This window comes from Calypte anna, chromosome 12 (assembly GCF_003957555.1).
Source record: "Calypte anna isolate BGI_N300 chromosome 12, bCalAnn1_v1.p, whole genome shotgun sequence".
In the NCBI taxonomy this organism is placed as follows: Eukaryota; Metazoa; Chordata; class Aves; order Apodiformes; family Trochilidae; genus Calypte; species Calypte anna.
Window position 1 is genome coordinate 6,161,757 of NC_044258.1, and position 19,936 is coordinate 6,181,692.

At 43.0% G+C, this 19,936-nt stretch overlaps 3 protein-coding genes and 4 non-coding genes across 10 annotated transcripts; 1 reads left to right on the plus strand and 6 right to left on the minus strand.

Annotated features, from left to right (window-relative positions):
- Window positions 1-523: 523 nt before the first annotated feature.
- SPCS1 (signal peptidase complex subunit 1) lies at window positions 524-2,873 on the minus strand. The gene is made up of 4 exons (XM_008498967.2): window positions 2,474-2,873; window positions 1,824-1,883; window positions 1,383-1,469; window positions 524-712 (listed from the first exon to the last, which is right to left on the minus strand). Exons 1-4 carry the CDS (start codon window positions 2,780-2,782, stop codon window positions 590-592), a joined length of 579 nt encoding a protein of 192 aa, XP_008497189.2. The 5' UTR covers window positions 2,783-2,873; the 3' UTR covers window positions 524-589.
- GLT8D1 (glycosyltransferase 8 domain containing 1) lies at window positions 2,732-10,086 on the plus strand. Of its 4 annotated transcripts, none has more exons than XM_030458550.1 (10): window positions 2,732-2,834; window positions 4,671-4,718; window positions 4,824-4,922; window positions 5,419-5,635; window positions 6,266-6,383; window positions 6,924-7,008; window positions 7,240-7,352; window positions 7,898-8,064; window positions 8,232-8,344; window positions 8,991-10,085. In XM_030458550.1, the coding sequence occupies exons 2-10, from the start codon at window positions 4,703-4,705 to the stop codon at window positions 9,179-9,181; spliced, it is 1,119 nt and encodes a 372-aa protein (XP_030314410.1). In that variant the 5' UTR covers window positions 2,732-2,834; window positions 4,671-4,702; the 3' UTR covers window positions 9,182-10,085. The 4 variants fall into 4 exon arrangements, with proteins under 4 accessions (XP_030314410.1, XP_030314409.1, XP_030314408.1 ...); XM_030458549.1 differs by lacking the exon at window positions 2,732-2,834 and adding an exon at window positions 2,837-2,923; XM_030458548.1 differs by lacking the exon at window positions 2,732-2,834 and adding an exon at window positions 2,847-2,930.
- A 1,193-nt stretch (window positions 10,087-11,279) lies between these two features.
- GNL3 (G protein nucleolar 3) lies at window positions 11,280-19,899 on the minus strand. Its single transcript, XM_030458547.1, has 15 exons — window positions 19,822-19,899; window positions 19,522-19,580; window positions 18,973-19,110; window positions 18,213-18,326; window positions 17,961-18,044; window positions 17,339-17,474; window positions 16,698-16,801; window positions 15,666-15,801; window positions 15,061-15,148; window positions 14,537-14,720; window positions 13,750-13,892; window positions 12,925-13,061; window positions 12,250-12,461; window positions 11,846-11,927; window positions 11,280-11,756 (listed from the first exon to the last, which is right to left on the minus strand). The coding sequence occupies exons 1-15, from the start codon at window positions 19,832-19,834 to the stop codon at window positions 11,671-11,673; spliced, it is 1,716 nt and encodes a 571-aa protein (XP_030314407.1). The 5' UTR covers window positions 19,835-19,899; the 3' UTR covers window positions 11,280-11,670.
- Window positions 14,180-14,254, minus strand: LOC115599038. Its single transcript, XR_003988100.1, has one exon. It is a non-coding gene; the product is annotated as a small nucleolar RNA SNORD19 (small nucleolar RNA).
- Window positions 14,798-14,875, minus strand: LOC115599033. Its single transcript, XR_003988095.1, has one exon. It is a non-coding gene; the product is annotated as a small nucleolar RNA SNORD69 (small nucleolar RNA).
- Window positions 15,236-15,309, minus strand: LOC115599037. The gene has a single exon (XR_003988099.1). It is a non-coding gene; the product is annotated as a small nucleolar RNA SNORD19 (small nucleolar RNA).
- LOC115599036 lies at window positions 17,214-17,286 on the minus strand. Its single transcript, XR_003988098.1, has one exon. It is a non-coding gene; the product is annotated as a small nucleolar RNA SNORD19 (small nucleolar RNA).
- Window positions 19,900-19,936: the final 37 nt, after the last annotated feature.

Consider the following 19,936-nt stretch of genomic DNA (forward strand, 5'->3'; position numbering starts at 1 on the left):
CCAGCATCTATGAGGGAGGCTAACATGTCAGTCAGGAGTAAAAGTGTAGTTAGTATTTGTGGATCTTGCTGCCTCTCAGAGATGCTCAAATTACAAAGTTTCAAGAACCATTGTATTATGCAAGGTCAAGATGTTACTTTCCCTACCCAGCCAAATTTATTTTAAACAAAAAATGCCATTCTGCAATCTCCTACCCTAGATTACTTTCCAATTCTTAGCATTTTTCAGAACTGCAGGGTATGCAGTTTCACAGTACTCGTTTTACACAGGGCTAGAAGTATTTCAGTACAAGTCCAGCTGTGTGTTATCTTCTAGGCTATGGCAAGAGCTTAACTAGACTTGATGTGCTGTGTTCCTTTGTACTAAAACACTTCAATGAGATGCGCCCTCCAGTAGCCCTTTAAAGTTAATCCCCTCCCAGTGACTTCACTGAAACTCCAGCCAATATTTGGAAAGCTTTCATGCTCTCTGCAGATCTTGGTGTGCCTGTGGTAGTATGCAAAAACCAAGCACTGAGGCAAGATGTATCTCCCAGTGGAAATGGATTTAATACAATTTAACAAAATTCCAACACAGAGAACCACATTTTTTAGCTTTTAGCATGTCTCTTTGGCTTTCTGTCTCCTGCCTTCTTTTCTTCTGTTCCTGACTCTTGGACAGGTAACCACTTCAGAGGATTGCGGCGGTACATGGGCCATGGAGGGAGTGTTAGCTTAGAGAAGAAGAGTGAAGTCAGAACACTTGAATCAAGATGCAAGATAAGTGTTTTGTGCAGCTTGTTGAGAAAAATATCCTTCCCCAACTATTGTACCAGTTAGTCTGAAGTAAGTTCATACAATTTCATACCAGAAATGCATAGTCTACATTGTATACCCCATAATCATACTTGCTTAAGTCAGCATGGTTTAAGGACCCCAGCTTATTGCAAGGAGGACAATCCACCCTGAAGAGAAAAGGAACAGCATGTTCCAGTTGGGTAAGGAAGGAAGTCCTGTGTAATTCTACACTTTGCATCTTTGACTCTCTCCTTGGTTGGCATGGGCTGCCTGCAAATTTTTTCTTACAAGCTGCTACTCCACAGAAAGCCTCACTGTCCTTTCTGTTAGCAGTGCTGTCAGCTTGACTTAGAATTAACATTTAATTGAAATTATAACTAATTTAAAAGCTGAATTAAATTTTAGTCTTCTCTAAAACCATACTAGTATTAGAGAATAGGCACTTACTGGTTTGTAAGGCACCTTCTACAGATCAAAGTATGGATACAAATGAACAAGGTGAATTACATAGCAAACAGTTGTCTGTGCTGACAGCTCCTTAATTTAGTGGTTATTTCAGGTTAAGTAGTACATGCATTTTTGGGCCTGGGGAGAAAAATTTCTTACCAAGCATGATAAAGCAAATCCAGCCATAACTATGTAGACAGTCCATCCAAACTGTTCAGTGATGTAACCATAGATGAAACCAATTACCTGCAAAAAAAAAATTTATTTTTTTAATCAAACTTTATAAACAAAAACATTTCCTATGCCATGATTAAGTGGGGGGGGAAGGGAGAAGTTATATAGAGAAATACAGGCTTTACAGAACATCTTTCTATACATATACATCTTTACATACATCTTTCTAACCTTGTTTTCAAAACTATATGCCAATAAGGAAAGTAAAAGATCAGAAGAAGAAAAGCTTTAACCTATGACAGCACCTCTGATTTTAAGCTTTCAGTGACCCAGTTGAACCAAACAAGCAGAATAAGATCTTGTTTGTAAGATCAGGAAATGAAAGAAAGTCCTTCATGCTAATACCCGTAATTCTAGTATACTTACTGCAGAGACAAGAATGATTCCTTGAAAGATCTGTTCTGCCAGTTTTTGGCCCTTATAGTCCTGTGGAAAGAGAATTTTTTTGTCAGTTACCCCAAGCCCAGACATACCAGTTAAGCTCTGTTAGGTTAGAGCCTGGATTCAGCCTGACCACAGCATTTCTGCTTTTTTGCTCAACTTTTAAACCAGAGTGGAATTCTTTTTTACGGAGTCTGGGACTTCAAGTGCAAAGGAGTTAAGCTCTTAATTCACTTCCCACCTTCCCTACAGTCTTGACCACATCATCTACTAGTAAAAGCAAGCACGGGCTGTCCAGGACAAGCTTCTCAAGTGCAAAATGTGAAAGCGGTACCAGCACAGAAGAGAGGATGTGCGTGAGCGGGTGCGCTCTGCAGTCTGTCCCCGCCTGACACAGAACGCGGCTCTCGACTTTCCCTCTGGCTGCACCCAGCAGACAGCAGCAGAGCGGCTTCTCCTGCCACTGCTCTGCGTCACCTTCATTTCACGGCACGCAAAAGCTCGGATTTTCAGACCACAGTCCCTTCGTTACGCGGAGTTCCTCCCCGCACCCCACGGAGGAGTGTCACCTCTACAGCCCGCAAGCAGCGCAGAGGGGCCGGGGGCTGCCGGGCCTCCCGCGGCGGCTGCCCTACCATCTGCGTGGGGATGGAGCGGAAGATGTTCCGCATGGCGGCGGCGGAGCGCGGCGCCTCGCAGTCCTCCTCCACTTCCTCCTCGTCGTCTCCCTCCTCCCCGTCGGAACCCCACGGTGGGTGCCCGGTGGCCGCGTCGCCCTGGGCGGCAGATGCTGCCCGCCTCAGCTGGTACCGCGGCTCCGCCAGACGCCCGCGGCGCCGAAGCAAGACCGGAAGACGGCTGCTGATGCGCTGGCCGGAAACACGCCCCTCTCCCTCCGCCCCATCGTCCTCCAGCCCCGGCTGGGAGTGTTCTGCTTGCGCCATCGGCTCCGCTCCGTCGCCGCCTCCCGGGGCCTCAGTCTCAGCCTCGACATCGGTAACGGCGGCGCGGCGCGGGACGCGGTCACCCCGGCAACGGCTGTTTCCATCCTCAGGACCCCTGGCTGAGGGGCCTTCAGCCAGCAGGTGCGAGGTGCGGTCGGGGTCGCCTGTCTTGAATCGATGCTGACTTGGCGGCTGCGGGCGAATCTTCCCGCCCGAGGCTCCAGCTCTACGGGGGAATTCTGCGGGAGCTGCCGCAGCCCCGCCGGTGCAGCAGGGAGCGGGCGGCGCAGCCCTCGAATCTAACGGTGCTCAGGCATCGCGGCCGACACCTGCAGCCTGCGAGGCTCCTGGTTGGCGGCGGCTGCCTCGCGCTGCCGAGGTGGCAGTTGGCGGCGGCGCGGGCGGACGGTGAGGGGATGGCGGGGGGGGGTGGTGATGTCTGTGGGGTGGTGATGTCTGTGGCGTGGTGTCTCGGTGGCGGGGACTGGGACCGGCCCTGCCGGCCTCGGAGCGGGGCTCCTGCCGCCTCCGTCTGGGCGATGCATTCCGCGGGCGAGGAGCTGTGCGGGAGCGCTGCCGAGGCGGCGGGAGAGCGGTGTGCGCTGCCGGGCCGTGCAGCTCGGGGCGGGTGGAGGCACCGCAGCCGCGTACCCAGCTTGCTGTGAGGGAACCGCGCCACCGGGGAGCTGGAGTCGCCTTAGTGAGGCGAGGAGCCGGTGTCTGAGCTCTTTAGCGGGTGTTTGTGTTTACACTGATAACAATTGGTGGCAAAGCCGATCTGGAGGTGCGGGAGCTGCCTGCGTGCGCCTGCAGCCTCCGCATCGCTGCTCCGGGGGCTGAGGAGCCGTGCGATGGGCTTCGTTTTCATGAGACCCTTATCTTAAACGCCCAAAAGCTGAGGCTGCGTGTCCTGACCGCTGCAGCGGGCAGCCAGGCATGGCCCACGGAACCTGCTGCTTGTGCTCGATTCATGGCTCTTCCCCACGGGAGAAAAGCGGCAGCGGGTGGGAAGCGTTCGTGTCTGACACACGTAGGAATTACAGCGCAGTTTGCGGTGTTTAGTTTGGAAATCTGTTAAGGTTTTAAATCTACAACCGTCTGTGTTTCTTGAATCTTGCGTGCTGTTGTGGTGTGAGTGCTTTCTGTGTGTTACTTGAGAGCTGCTTCACACTCCAGGGTGTGAGCCAAGAGTTCTGGTTTCACAGTCACAGGTACCGGTAAGTAACGAACGTGTCTCTGAACTGCCTGCAGAAACTGCACCAGTGCTCGGAGTGTGTCTGATAGTTTTCATCCTCTGACACAACGTGATGGTAATACCTTCCCTTACACTGCTGTGATCTTTTTTGTGTGATGACACTGCAGCTGATACTCTGTTATATTTTATATAGGGAATTTCACGGGTTTCAAAGCACATGCTGGTATTTGTTAAAGTCTTCTAATCACTGTGTCTTGCCAGAATCTTGCAGTACTGTGAAACAAAATGTATAATCATTTGCCTTCTTGCTTGGATGCTTCCAGTGTTGGTGATTAAATTGTTTGGTTCCACAGTAAAAAAAAAAAATACATAATCTTCCAGATTGTTTCCAGATCACTTCTGACTGGCAGAAGGAGCTTTGTTTTCAGTTTGGTTTTTTTTCCTGTGAGTGAAGTGGTGAGATCTCTGTCTTCTCCCATTAGTCTCCTAAAGAGTTCTTCTTTAGATACTTCATTGTAGCTACTTACTTTCTGAGATACCATAGTTATTAAAAGGTTTCATGCAGTTTTATCATTTCAAGAGAAGGAAATATTCACTGCATTCAAAAACTGTTTTCCTGCTCCTGGTGATCGTGTGCTATGCTTTGTGTGGGCATGTACTTGGAGAAGTGACTGCTATGTTTTTCTCTTGCAGGAAGCTTATACTAATAAATTAACAGGAGAAAAATGACATTAAGGAAAGGTATGTGTGTGTTTATATATATGCCTAATTTTTAAAATATTTCTTTTGTCCTTTCCCAGTCTTTTTCTGGTTATATTAATAAGCTGTTTTCCTTTAAATTTTCAGTGAACATTTCCATCCTTATAGTGGCTGTTGTCATATTTTTGCTAGTTCTTCATCACAACTTCCTTGGCCTCAGTGACTTCTTGAAACGGGAGTTGTCAGGTATGTTATGTTCCTTTTATCTTTCTATAAGATTGGCAGAAAAGCACAACAGTTACTTTAATTTAAAATTTCTGTTGTCCTTGTTGGCTCCTACCTAAGAGAGGAAAAGAAAGAAGAAAAAGGGAAAGGTGGTGGGAAAAGCAAGGTTGGTGGCATGGGTGTGTGGGAGAGGGAAGTCAGTGAGGTGATAGACATGGCAGAGGGGATCACAGGTCTGCTGTAGTTTAAGCCTTGTTCTAGTATTTTGTTGTGCTGTGTGTGAATGTGCATGATTAAATGTATGTAGTTTATTTGTAAGTGTGATGCTTCCTTATTCATTAAGATTTTGGATTCTCATGATCAGGAGCTATATTGAAAGAGTTTGATACAGGCAGGCTGTAATCCACACCTCAGCTGAGACCCCCACGTGCTTGCATAGTAGAAATAACTGAATAACTATCTGAATGTTTGTTTCATTTTGATACAACAAATATCTGATGACATTTGTACTCTGCAGATTCCAACCCATTAGGTCTTCAGCCTATAGATTTCATACCTGCTGTTCCCCAGAGGTTGACAGATGCAAGGAATGACAAGGAGATTACTGTGGTCATTGCAGCATCAGATGAGAGGCTTGGGGGTGCAATTGCAGCCATGAACAGTATTTACCATCACACCAGATCCAACGTGGTTTTCTACATTGTTACTTTGAATGATACCATGGATCACTTGAGGTAACGATTTTTCATTAAATTCCCACTATCCTGTAAAACTGAAGTATCCCTGAGAAGGGGAAGAGCTGACTTACCTGTAATTGCACTCATCTAAATTGTTTGCAGTCCTGTCTGCTGATGCTGGTTCCAGCTCTGTGGCAAGGCTGCTGTGGGCAGTCCTGCAGTAATTCTTTCTGGAATTGTTTCAGGGCTGGAAAAGAGCCAGCTTTTCCAGTGGGGTTATATCCAGTATGTGGATGGAGGGATTGTAAAAGTTACTTCCTACGTTTAGTCCAAGCAACTTCCAATACTGGGAATGAAGTTTCTCCATTTTTCTAGGTTGTTCTTCAGTCCTTTTCTTCTTACCTACATTCATTCACACCAATGTATTTTGTGCAGGACCTGTGCTTACAGGACCATATATTTCTATATAGAAGCAGCCCCCCAGCTGTGCAGTGTGCTGACAGTGGGCACACACCTGCAGTCATACAGGACACCACCAGCATCAGCCATAGTTTGCATTCTGTATGTGCCTGTTGGAGAGGGAAGTGAGTGGCCAGGTCAAGATCTGTGTCACTGTCAAGCGGATCTCTTGCTTTTAATTTAGTTTTGTCTCATTTAACAAAATCTGTGCCTTTCTCCTGTTTGCAGGCTGTGGCTAAGTAGCACTGCTCTGAAAAACTTGAGGTACCGAATTTTGGATTTTGACCCTCGTGTCTTAGAAGGGAAAGTGCAAATGGATCCTCAGAAGGCAGACACCTTAAAACCAGTGAGCATTATGATGATTTCTGTTTTGCAATTATTAGCCAGTAACAATGAACTTTGATATGGGCTTTTGAACACATCTAGAGATCAAACCCAAATCTGTTAGCAAAGAAGCAATCTTTTATAATCAAATTCCTAATTTTCCATAAGAATAAATTTCCAGGTAGTGAGAGATGGAGTTGAGTTTCTAATTTCACATGCCTAATACCATTTTTGTTACTAGCTACAGTGAAATATTTCAGCTTGCATGCTGAGCATGTCAACAGCTCAGGGATACTACAGATATATATATATGTAGAAATAATAGTCTAATACACACCAGTTTTTTAGTCACTTTATCAATGAACAAATTCATAGGAAACCAGGAGCTGGTGGAACCTGTTTGTTTTAAATAACATCTATGATATTGCTGCCTGTTTTACTTCCTTGATAGAAGTTGTCTTGCACATTAGTGCCATAAATAAGTGCCAGGGGTATGAATAAATTTCAAATGTATTTGGACAATTTTTCATTCAATTCTTTTCTTGCTTTCTTGTTTTCACAGTTAACCTTTGCAAGATTCTACTTGCCCAATTTGGTCCCTCATGCAGAGAAGGCCATCTATGTGGATGATGATGTAATAGTGCAAGGTATGGGACCTCTTCTTACCCTTTGCCACTGGTCTTATGCTGAGAAAAATATGCCATTTCTTTCAAGAACTAAATACCTCTACTTTGAGGAAAGATGTAAAAACTTTGTAATTATGAATAAGTGAATGGTTTTATCTGCCACAGATAAAACCTGGACTGAGCAAAAAGTCACTCAGTGCTTAATTAGGATTGCTTTTAATTTTTCTGTCCTTACTTCCATTTTTTTTTTAGATGATATTCTTGAACTTTACAACACCCCACTGAAACCTGGACATGCAGCTGCATTTTCAGATGATTGTGACTCAACCAGTAATAAAGTTGCTGTCCGGGGAGCAGGCAATCAGGTCAGTTTTAGCCTGAAACAATGGTGACAGTGCTATAGATCCCAGGCTTTGGGAACAGGCTCTTGGTTTTAATGTTCTAGCAGGTTGACTTCAAACACAGAGAATCTAAAGGTGTGACTGTCCCTACCCAGGTCAGTGTTACAAATGACACCTGCAGTTTCAGTTTGAGTGCAGTAAAAACACTTTGAATTTTTGCTGTGCTTTACAATGGGAGTGTTTCCCAATGTGGAACAGCAAGAGATCTTAGAACATGAGAGGGAGAATTTTTCACTTGTGAGTGTAGAAAGTGTACTTTTTCTGGGAGCAGTACCATATTCATAATATGGTATTAATGAGACCATGCAGCATCCTTAAAATGTGTAGTCTCTATAATCTTATTTTTTAAAGTATTAGATCTTTTGAGCCTTCTTTCTCTTGTTTTAATAGAAGAGAAATTTGCTTTAACAGCTTCAAGTTGTGCTTCTGTTTTGGGAGCTGTGCAGAATTTTTATTTAAATAGCAATTTGACCATATTTTAAGGTATTTTTAACTTTTCTTCTCCCCAGTATAATTACATTGGGTTTCTAGATTACAAAAAAGAAACCATCCGAAAGCTTGCCATGAAGGCCAACACCTGCTCGTTCAATCCAGGAGTTTTTGTTGCCAATTTGACAGAATGGAAATTACAGAACATCACAAAGCAGTTGGAGAAGTGGATGACACTTAATGTAGTGTAAGTACCCCTGAGCTGGGGGTGACAGGGCCAGGGCTTGGGCTATGGGGGTGGCATTAAACTGTTGAAGGAAGGGCTGTGGATTCCTGTCATGCAGCAAGAGAAAATCAACTGCTTTAGGGCCACGTAAGCCTCCTTTCCCAACTTCTTTTCATCCTCTCTTCCAGAGAGGAACTTTACAGCAGGACTCTGGCTGGCAGCATCACAACACCCCCACTGCTGATTGTATTTTACAAGCAACATTCCAGTATTGATCCCATGTGGAACGTTCGGCATCTCGGTACGTGTGAAGTGTTTGTGACACTGCTCCCCCAGTGTGTTTCCCATCTGTAGCTGGACATCCAGGTGATGATGCAGCAAATGGATCTCTTGCCGTTTTAGACCTTTACTGTTCTTTAAGAAACACTGCTTTGCAATACTATCATGGGGCTTGTGGGCCAAATCCTTCATGTTACTTTCTGAACTGCTAGGGGGATAGTCCTTGAACTGACTTATTTTCAAATTACTTCTTGTTTTCCTTTTTCCATATATATATTGTGTTTGAAGTGATCCTAGGCATTTCCTCCAAGGCTATTGAGAGAACAGACATTCATATCTATTCTGCTACTGGTGAAACCCCAGTGCTGGGAGAGCTTCCTTGGCTTTTGTTTCTAATGAACAGTGCATAGTCTGCTGAATCTGAGTGTTAAGGGGTTTAAAGACTTTAGGACTTAAGGCAATACAGTAAAACAGATACTGAGACAGCTCAAAGTGGCATTCAGTTGCACCTGATTTTAACTTTGCCCTGATTTCTGCCCCCTGTATCACCTCCTTTCTCCATAAATGACTTTTTTTTTCCTGTGAAATCCTTTGTTTTGAAGTTACAGTGCATGTTGGAGCTTCTGCTGCCTTTATTTCAGGTACTAATGCTTCTTTTTCAATAAAAGGGTCTAGTGCTGGAAAAAGATACTCTCCTCAGTTTGTGAAAGCTGCCAAGCTGCTCCATTGGAATGGACATTTCAAACCATGGGGAAGAACAGCTTCATACACTGAAGTATGGGAGAAGTGGTATGTCCCTGACCCCACTGGCAAGTTCAGCCTCATCCGCAGACATTCAGAAGCCTATGAAGCCAAGTAGCCAATTTTAGTAACTGTGATGACATTTTCTCAGGAAACTTCTAGAGCCAAGCAGAACTTCTTTTAGCCAACTTGTACTACAGGGCAGTCCTTGCCTTCTGGAGCACAAGGTGATGGATGCACTTACTCAGGTGCAGTTCTGAAAGGTAAAGGTCTAAGACTCACTTCACTTACGTAACAGAAGATGCTACTCAGGCAACACTACAGAAGGCAAGGGAAGATGTCCACAAACTGGAACTTCCTCTGTTTCATTTCTGTCTGTTCTACGGTCTCCTGCTCTTTACTACAAGTACTTATTACTACAAGACTTCTACAAGTCTTCTAGATCATTTGGTCACCTACAGAAACTGTTTCAAATAACAAGATACAACTTACGTTGATACAGATGGTGTTCGCACCCTGCACATCTTGCACAGCAACATACTGTTAAGAGCTGCTTGGGTTTTGTTCTGGTTTTGTTTTGTCCTGTGAAATAGTTTCATCAACAACCCCTTTCTTGCATGAAATTTCCTCCCAACCGTTTCCGTCCTGCAGCAGTCTGTAAAAGTGAATCTTTTTTTTTTTAACGATTACTTTGAGTTTTATTTCACAATGTGAAGTGGGTTTAACTGCCACTGAACACTAAAACGTTCTTTGTTAAGGGATGGAGAAAACTTTGTTCAGAAATAAAAGATAATTTTAACATATTGACTCAAACCTCAGGTAAACAGCAACCTTACTCTAGTCTTGGTCTGATCTATGAAGTGTTTCCTTTGTACTTAAATACAGAAGCATCGATTGAAACTAAAGTCAGTTCACATCATCTTTGCTAAAGCAGTCTCATTCTAAAATTGTGCAAAATGTTTATTTTGGGGATCAGTCTGTGTGAATTACAGATTAATTTTGTTATTGTTAAGTTCCTCATAGCTCTTTCAAGTTTTTCAACCATTCCTTTCTCAGTCTGGCCCTGTAAGCTCAAGTGAGATTCCTGTGCCCTTTTGCAGCTGTATGTCCATTGCTCTATGTCCAGGTAAGTTTGGTTTCTTCTATAGCTGTAATATTGAGTACTGGTTATTATTAGCTAATATATCCCAGCAGCTACTGTGCCATCTGTTTCATTTAATACAGGTTTGAGCTCATGGTCATTTTTTTCAGTAAAACTGCTCAAGAACAGTCCTCAGTGTGTTTATGTAGAAGGCTTTGTGAAGTGATGGGCTCAGTGTTGTGTGGTAACAGGGCAGCAGAGACCTAAAGGGCTTGTTCTTGTCCATGAATATAGTTTTAGTACTGCTTTATTATTTGAAAGGGTTCACAACTGTTTGACTCATTGCAATCACTGCCTATGGTGCTGTTTGTCATGGATGCTGATCTGTGGTTTTGTTACCTGTTGTTTCTTTTCCTGAGTTTTGATGAACAAGAACCATTCATGTCCTTTCAGCAGAAAGGACTAATGAAATCAGTTATCAGACTTTGAAAGATTTTTCTTGATTAGCTGACACCAGCTTAATTCTGATGACCATGCTGTTTTAGCAGGTTTAAATAAGCTGCATGTGACTGTGTCTGCACTTCAGACTTTTTTAAGCTTCCCAGGACAATGCCTCCACATATGCTTGGGCAAAGTACAGTTGTCTATCAGTGCTTTGAGTTAATAGGAAGAAAACAGGTGCATAGGAGGATGCTTGTTGTCAGATGTTTGTTCTCCAAGTTTAATTCATTGAGCAGCTGCAGGGCCTCCTACTAATTCTCTTGCTACTCCTGTTCCCCTATAAGCTGAGTGCAGGAACAGTGCAGTAGTTTTGCTTTAAGTAACCAGTTGTTGCCATGCACAGCAGGTGGCATCAGAAACTATGTATTTTGTTCAAGAGCACCTTAAGGACAAGAAACTGGATCTCCAGTGAAGACAAATTCCTAGTAAAATTAATTTGGTTGCCTTTCTAGTGAAGCTTCTGAACATATAAAGCAGTGCTTGCATTATCAGTAGAATTTTCTAGCCAACTGTTACATATGAAAATGATGCAAGTTTTGCAGAAGTATAATGAAAACTTACTGCCATAAGTCATGCTCTAGAGGTACAGTCCCTGTAATCCTTTAGGGAGAACAATTAAAATTTATGGACCATGAAAACTTGCAAGGAAATTTAGTTGAGTGTGATTAGAATTAAATACTTGCCATTCTTTTTCAAAGAAAATGATAAAAGGTTTATCCTTTTGAAATGTCTTTTCATAAGGTAAAGTGAACAGATTAACTCAGTCCATTACAAATTTTTAAAATAAGACTTTTTAAATACAGGACAAAATTTAGGACTTAAAGCTGAACACAGACTAGAATAAAATCTGGAACAATGAAAGCAGATACACTATTAATGTACATTATTTGACACAGCAATAATTGTTAATCTTTTCAGCAGCTCTGGTATGCAGCATTCTTCCAACTTCTGCTACTACACAAGTCTTCATGACTTTTCTGGAAGCCAGTAACAAGAGCCTCCAAACTATGTCTTCACACATGTCATTAAACATAGTCTGTATTAAAATCATAGGCATCATCTTCATCTGCTGTCTTATCCAGGCTGAGTGATAGTGAAGTGGAATGCTCATCTGAGAAAAGAAAATCATGTGTAAGTGAAACCAATGCAGGTGCAAGAGTACCAGGGACTGTCTTTCCATCCAGGGTTTTTAATACCTACCTGCTATCTGCTTTTCTGAATTTGTAAGGCTTGTTTGTTGTTTTCCAAGCTTTGCTTTCCTGGCAACCTGAGCTTTGCTTTCCTGCAAATCAGAGAGGTCAGAGGTGTTTATTCAGACACCATTAATGAATGAAATCTCCTATGCAAATGAAACCTAACAGAGACAGCATGTCCCCTCATATACTTGGTCAGGACATAACACACTGCCCTAGAACTGACTCAGAATAATGCCAATGTTGCCTCCTTACTTAAGCAAAAAGCCCAAACCTTGTCTCCAAGAGAAAGTTACTTCTCTTGGTGGTTCTACAGTGCTTATGTGTTCTGTTTACAGCAGGATACTGACTGGTACTGACTGGTGTCAGCACCTCAACAAATAGAAGCAGCCTAATGAAACCCTAATTTACCTCTTTTTCATTGTTTTCTTCTTCCATATCATCTTGATCATCGTCACTTTCTGTGAAATCCTCCTCCTCTTCCTCCTCTTCTTCCTCCATGTTTGTTTCCAAGTTTTCCCACTCTGATGCCTCCTCTATCACTTTATTTTCCTCTATTGTCCCATCTGTCATACCAGGTGACTGGAAAATGATGCTACTTGCAGGACTGGGGTATTTTAAAGCTGGAAAAATAGAGAAAGTGTCTGTTAAATCAGTGTTTAGACAGCACCAGATGTAATGCCTGACCCTGACAGACCAGTCATTTTAGGTCAGGGCTAGAAGATGACACAGTAACCCCCACATAAGCAAGTAGAACAAAGAACCATTCTCTAACAATAACTTGCCCTGCAGCATCTACAGAAGACTGCCAGGAGCTGAAAGACTTGTATTTGAGTATTTATTGTACTACGTAAAATATATTTTGTTTCCTTTTTAGGAGGAAAAGGTCAGATAGGCAGAAAACAAGAACTAGCAGGCAGAATTTGTGTTCAGACAGCACACAGATGCCCTGGTCTGTTGCATCAGAATCCATTTCTTACAAGTTTCATGTTCACTGTATATTGGTAAGACTTTAATTCAAAATCTCCCATTAAAACTACCTCTACCACTCCTAATGGTAGCAGTGCATTACAGTAACAGTCCTACCTTGAATAGTGTTGTTGTTTTCTTCTTCAAGGTTCTTTAAATTAAAGCAGGCCTGCATTTCAGCTATTTTGTCTTCTGTAAGATAGGGTGGTGGTTTCTGAGATCCTGGAGGTTGTGAGTGATAGCTTATTTTAGCTCTGGAAAGGTGAAATGCCACCATTAAAAAACAACCAATCACTGTATTTCAAAATAAAACCCAGAGTACAAATCCTTCAAACTCAACCTAACTACCCATTTATTACCATCTGTTTAATAGCAGTTAAATAGCTATTTAAATTTAGCTCTGAAACTGTCAATAACAGTACTAGGTGGATAGCCCACTACTGAGAGGAACAGAAATGGCATATTTTGTCACCACAAATCATCTGCCTGTAAAATAATGAGCTGCAAAAGCAACTGAACCACCTGAACAAGGGAAATAGTCACACTGAATTACCAATTCTGAATTAAATTTAATCCCACCCTCAGAATGGAGGAACCACTATAAATTTCCACAAAAAAATGCCCTATTATTTCCTGTCTGTAGAAGAGGGACTGTGTGCACTCTGCATTTGAAGGGAAGGTAAATTCCCCTAACACATTTCTAGCAGAAGTCAGCAAATGGGTTAGGGAGTGAGGTGCTTTCACTGCTTTAAAAAATAACCCATATGGATGGTATTCTCTAAATCCTGTAGCCAAATCAGCTGTCTTTAATGAAGTAAAGTGTGAGGTTGGGGGGACAGCCTCTCTTTCCTAAGTACTTTGCAGGACTCAGAGTTTCTGCTGTCCTGGGTTAACCATGGGAAAAGGGTCAGTAGCATTAAGCAAAATTCACAGCATACATACCCTGTCCAGTCACAAAGTAGTAACTTAGCTGCATTCTCTATGTCAGGAACACCTCCCTTTTTCAGCATACCCCTTTTCTGGGCAAGCAGAGTTAAGAACTCCTCAGTGTTCCTGAAATCTGGCATGCTGTAGTGCATCACTACCTAGTGCAAAAAAAAATGGTGCATTCAAAAAGAGAGACACTTTTTCCTAGTTTTAGGAACAAAAAAACAAATAAAGTTGGGTTACAGTGAGGATGAACAAGCATATGAAGAGCTGTTTTTCTCTTGCATGTAGGAGGGAGTAAACATTACAAACCAAAATGCCTGCTTCAACAAATTCATCTGCTATTCAGCCATACTGGTTGGTGTATAGAGACAGCACACTAGTTTGTTCAAAACCAGTAATCACAGAACTGAATGGGAATTAGGCTTAAGTTAATCAGCTTGAAAGTAAGAGTGAAATCAGAGTTGGATCTGAGGTCTTCACTGGATAATAGGAAGCAATCAGAGTATCTTCATTTTTCACTCTGTGATAAGATCTTAAAAGCAGGATTATTTATAAATGTAATTGGGAAGAGACTGGCTGACAGGATCCTGGTGTGCTGTTTCTGCCTTCCATTACTAAGGATAAAAGCTCACACCTAGCACTGGATACAACAGCTAAAGTTTGCCACTCTGTACAGTTAGGGGAAAGCACTGCTGAAGTTATCAGAACAAGATGAAATGAACAGAACTTTGGTTACCTGGCCTAAGAAACTTCAGAAAAGTCAAATGCAGTGAGAGATGAGGAAAAAGATGCAGCTCACCTGCTGTTTACTGCAGCGATTTAGAATGGCATCTACTCCTTCAAGCACATCTGCTGAGCCTGATTCTTCATTGTCTATGATACTTCTCAAGGCCAGAGCCAGGGCATTGTTGGAAGGAGTTGCAATTATGCTTGGACTGTCTAACATCTTTATCTGTTTATCAATGTGCACAATTTGCATGGACCTATTCAGAGAGAAATGCACTGTGAGTAGATGAGGATAAATCAACTGGCAAAGGAGTGGTGATGGTGATGGGTGGAAGACACAAAGCTCAGGGTTGGATTGCATGCACTTCACATGGGGTCAGTTTCAGTGCTTTCTCATCATATGCTTTGTGTACCTACAGAAAGTTTATATACTGCATTCCCTCGTGACAGCTTGCATCACACAGATCACTATCTTTCATCCTGGTAAATTGAAATATGCATTTAAAACTGCACACAGGGGCAAACTTTGCCCTTAATGGGTGGAAATTGTACACAACAACAAACGGACACGAACAGCTTTTATCAGACTCAACTTACTTGGTAACACCTCTTGTCAGGCCAACATTGCAAACACGAACTCCTTTCAGACTGTTGATGATGCTGCTCTTTCCCACATTAGGGAAACCTGAAGAAAATCACACAAATCCTGTAAGTTAACTGAGAAATTCAGCCTTTGTAACACTGATCAAAACTGCTTCTTCCAGGTGTACATCTTAAGCATGAGATCAGAGTTGGATCTGAAGTCTTCACTACAGCAGTAAGACAAAGTTTGTATCCTCATTTCTCACGCTGATAATAAAAGGGACATGAAAGACCTTGCTGAATGCAACATCACAAATCTTATCAGGTAAGAGGAGAGCTGTGCAGGCTGCATGGTAAGTCACCTGTTTGTTTCTCTAAGCTGGTAATCAGCTAAGGCTTTCACAATGTGCCTTCCACAGATCACATACACTGTGTGCCTCTAAGTGCAGTGCAGGTCACTGTCAGTTGAAATGCTGCAATAAGTGTCTTAGATGAAAGTTACAACAGTTTCTAGAAAGCCCATAAGCAATTCATGTGTTAGTTGTTTTACCCTATTTGTAATAGAGGATGCCAAAGCTTTAGCAGAGAAGGAAACTCCTCCTGTCTCTCCAAACACTTACCTACTACTCCAATCTGAATGGGTTTATTTAGAGTCTTGACGTGCTCTTGAAGTAGTTTCAAAAGGCATTTGCTTCCAAAACGTTCAGTGTTCAGTGCTATATCAACACGTGCACGTCTTTTGGTGAACTGTTGCTGCTGTAGAATTCAAAGGCAAAAAACCCTGTGGTCAGGAGCTATTTAGGAAGATAAATGTCACTTTTTCTGCTGTAATGCTTCCAACTCCTATCCTCTGTTAGGTGAGGCTATGTTTTTCTGAATGGGAAACTGGCCAGTCATTTAGGTGACAGTAAAAAAGGTAGCTATCAACTACTAAGAAAAGGGAATTATTTCAGTTCAGGCTGTGTTACAGATTTGTTGTGACCAAAAAATAACCATGTAGGTTCAGATGGTGGAATCCTTAAACCTGCAAATTCACTCAAATGACTTCAGTTTTTTGGAAGGATTTAAAAACCTGCTATTGCAGCTCCTGCACCATGCTGCAGGAAGGTCTGTTTCACCATGCTGTTAGCAGGGCTGAGATGTGTTGAGCATTATGTATCAATACATGTGTGACTCAGTTCTCTTCAGAGTTGAGACCAGGACACCAGGAGCCAAACCCCTTTGTACTCTTCATGAACAGGGCTTTGCTTCTGGCCACAGGGAGGATGAATGCAACAGTATAGCCTGCACTACTTTAATTACAAAATAATTCAGATGTAAATGGTGCAATCATCCTATCTATAAAATTTTTAAAATTCCTATCATCCTCCCCTCACTGTGCTTCTTAGAGCAGAGAAAAAAAAACCCTTGCATTTACTCTAGCCCAGCATTCTGGGCACAAGTAACAACACATGTTTCAACAGCAAGGATTCCCCCACTCTACCACATAATTTAGTCAACGTACAGAGGCACAGCCATCAGTCACAGCATTATAACTGAACAAGGAGAAAAGGAATTTTAAAGAACAGGAGTTCTTGTTTCTCAACATGTTTCAACCTTCCTGACTGCAAACACATACAGCTTAGTCATGAGGCAGGCTGCAGTGCTCTTACCATAGTCTTGTCCTTCATCAGTGTTGCTGATTTAAAAGCAACTGTTGGGAACTCCTTCTTCAAGTAGTTCAACCATTTCTCCAAGTTCTCCTTTGGCACTAAATCTGGAAGGTAAGAGAAGCATGGCCCTTTCACTCTTTGCTGCTGCTAACCCACTAATTTCCAGCCTTTTTAGCTGGTTTCACCTGTTTTTGTGTGCATTCTTTCATACAGCAAAAGGAGAGACAAAACAGTTCTCAAACCTAAATTTCAAATACAACTATTGCATTTATTTGCTAATCTTTAATTCACCCTTGCCTCAGGGGGAGCCAACACTGTGACCTCTGCCTACACATCTACATCTTAAATCTCACATTAAAAATTGTAAGATCTTTAATTTTTATCAAATTTGGCTGAAACTATCCAGTGGCCTCAGAAGTTACTGCAAAAGAAAGGGGCTAATGTGCATTTACCCATCTGTCTTGTGTTCTTAGCAAACCAGACCAAAAGGCTGAGGGAACATGACCCCTGGAGTAGGGCAGTGAGCTCAGAGTTGGATCTTATGTCTTCAACTGAATGTCAGATTCCTTTAAAATCTTCTTCATAGCTCACAGAACTGCACAGTGACCAAGTGACACTTAAAGAAAACCTGTTCTACTTACCAATTTTGTTTAGAACCAACAGGAGCTTTTTGTCTCCTCCAGAGGAAGTTACAGCTTGCTCCAGCTGAGGACACCGGCAGCCCATTGGATCTCTTGCATCTAAAACCTCTAGAATCACATCTGAGGCCTCCATCACCTGGGTTAGAACAAAGAGAGAAGTCTTTCAACTCAGACATGACACACCACTTGTCAGATGACAGCTCTGTGATAGCTGACTTATAACACTTGATGTTGAATTTCATAGAAAAGTGAGGTTTCCTAAGACTGTTCCTCCTTCCTTCTGAACTGCAAACCAGAAAGCTGAAGCAATTTTCATCTTTTTCCTCCAAAGACAACAAATCCCTAGACACTAGTACCACATTACTACAAGAGCTCTCTGATCACTCAGTGTGTACTGGCACTGGCCCAACAAGTCTAATGCCTCAAAGTGCTCAATGTCTCAGTAGCTCACTCTAGACTAAAGACTGAAACCCTCCCAGTTTCTATCAGAAAATCCCTCTCTTCAGTACTGAAGCTTGTCACAAACAACCTTTGTACTCTATAGGAGCTGCACAATCATGCAAAGAAGGAAAATTACAAGTGGTGTCATTGCTCACTTGCATCAAAATAAAAAGTGTCTCACCTTGTTGAGCTCCCTGCAAAATGATTGCTTTGAATTTTTATCCAGCAGTTTCTTAGTCTTTGCTTTAGACTTGCTAGAAGATTCCTGGATGCAAATACAAATGAAAGGGAATGATTTAACTGAGAATCAGTGTATTAAATTTGTGTGCACATAGAGCATAAACATGTAACATGAAACTAACTGCCTGAGTTTCAGAATGAACTCCATTGCTTCTATAAGCTTCAAAGAATCAAAATCATACCAGACACCTACCTTTCCCTCTGCTTTTTCTTTGGTTTTGGCTGCATTCTTTTTAGCTTCAAGCTTCCTCTTCTTTTCATGTTCTTTCTGTCTGTTGAGCTTCTGCTTTTGTTTTAGTTCTTCAAGCTGATTGCAAACAAAAACCCAAGCCAGATAAAACATACGTGACAGTCAGAAGGAAGATTCCCCTTTCTCTTCATTTACTTATTTCTGACCAAATTTCCTAAGCACAGAAGTTGTCAGTCCAAGTGAAACTGGGAACTTTTTTTGCATCCTACCCTGAAAAGAATCTTGCCTTCAATTGCCTTAAAACCAGAGGCAGTAAAATCCTTACTTAGACCTGAAAATAACATTTGTGCAGCAAGCACATTTCAGGATGCTGCCTCGTGTCTCATTACTCTATGCTGTGCATTACTGCTGTGCAGACAGCAGATCCTTATTTTCTGTACAATAACATAATGCCAAGATTTAAGTTATAACATTCTTATGGGACATCTATATATCTGAACATCACAGGCAATTCTGTTTACATTAGAAATTCAACTTCAGGCACGTTTATACAGTGATGAAACGAAGGTTAAAAACACAAGAGCAAACTGTTACACACGTCAAAATGCTGGAAATACATTATTTTTCAGAGCACATGTCTACTGGGAACATTTCCAAGCTACCAGGATTGCAGCTCTGGGTGTGCACACATGCACACACATGCACACAAAGCTTCCTTGAAGACAGAAATGGCCTCAGTTCTTTAACTCAAGCTGTATTTTACCCTCTGCTTTCTTTGCTCTGCTTCTCGTAGAAGCTGCTCCTTAAACGGTGCAGCATTGGGAACACCGGGATCTTTCTTGGGCTTTTTGTGTCCACGCTTCTTGGCCTCCTTCCTGACTTTCCGGTGGTGTTCTCTGATCTAAAGTCAAGAATAAGCAGATTTTCACAGTCTGAGGCAAAAATAAAAAAAAGGATATATCCTTCCTGTTTACCGACTAAAAAAAATCATGCTTTTCTGGCTGTTGATTGTAATGTTTCGATTGCATAATGTCTCCCTTAATCCCACACCCGAATGTGCCAGCCCCAAAGAATGGAAAACGGCACCATGAGAAAAACCTTCCCTGCTTCCCACATCATCCTGCGGCCAGTCCTAACTGGGAAGCAAATTCCCCACCACAGTACAGACTCCTGAACGTGTCCCAGTGCAAGTACAACGTGCATCTGTACTCACATTATATATATATATGTGTATACATATATAAATGGTTTTACGTGTTCAATTGGTCATCGCGGCGCTTCCGTGGGGACCGGCGGCCCCGGGGGCACTCACCTTCTTCTGGATCTTGTACCGCTTGTGGCAGCTCAGCCTCTTGCTGGCTTTCCTCAGCTCTGCAAGGCACCGATCCGGTCAGCACCGCTCCCCGCCCGTCCCGGAGCCCTCACCGGCACCTCAGCTCCCGCCCTGCCGCGTCCCCTCCAACCCCGGTGTCCAACCACCCCCCCCTGCCCCAGCGGTTCCGGGCGGCCGCTTCCCCGCCCTAGCCCGCCGCCATAACCCCCTGTTCCGTGGTGCCGGTCCGGTCCGTTCCCCCCGTCCCTCCCCCCCTCTCCCCGCGGTGCCGCCGCTCACTGGGCCGCTTCATGGCGACACGTGCGGGCCCGCGCGCGCTCCTCCTGCCGCCGGCGGGCGCTGCCGTAAAGCGAACCTGCGCTTCCTCCCCGGAGCTGTCGCGCGGGCTCGGCGC

What these genes read in the sequence shown, in the direction of transcription:
- SPCS1 (XM_008498967.2), bottom strand. Translation starts at nt 2,782, where the DNA reads ATGGCGCAAGCAGAACACTCCCAGCCGGGGCTGGAGGACGATGGGGCG. An exon ending in GCTCCATCCCCACGCAGATG is followed by an intron (nt 1,884 to 2,473) that starts GTAGGGCAGCCG and finishes CTCTTTCCACAG; the next exon opens with GACTATAAGGGCCAAAAACT. An exon ending in GAATCATTCTTGTCTCTGCA is followed by an intron (nt 1,470 to 1,823) that starts GTAAGTATACTA and finishes TTTTTTTTGCAG; the next exon opens with GTAATTGGTTTCATCTATGG.
- GLT8D1 (XM_030458550.1), top strand. An exon ending in TCCGGGGAGCAGGCAATCAG is followed by an intron (nt 7,353 to 7,897) that starts GTCAGTTTTAGC and finishes TCTTCTCCCCAG; the next exon opens with TATAATTACATTGGGTTTCT. An exon ending in GTGGAACGTTCGGCATCTCG is followed by an intron (nt 8,345 to 8,990) that starts GTACGTGTGAAG and finishes TTTCAATAAAAG; the next exon opens with GGTCTAGTGCTGGAAAAAGA.
- GNL3 (XM_030458547.1), bottom strand. An exon ending in AAGAAAAAGCAGAGGGAAAG is followed by an intron (nt 18,045 to 18,212) that starts GTAGGTGTCTGG and finishes ATTTGCATCCAG; the next exon opens with GAATCTTCTAGCAAGTCTAA. An exon ending in TTCAGAAAAGCAGATAGCAG is followed by an intron (nt 11,757 to 11,845) that starts GTAGGTATTAAA and finishes TTCTTTTCTCAG; the next exon opens with ATGAGCATTCCACTTCACTA.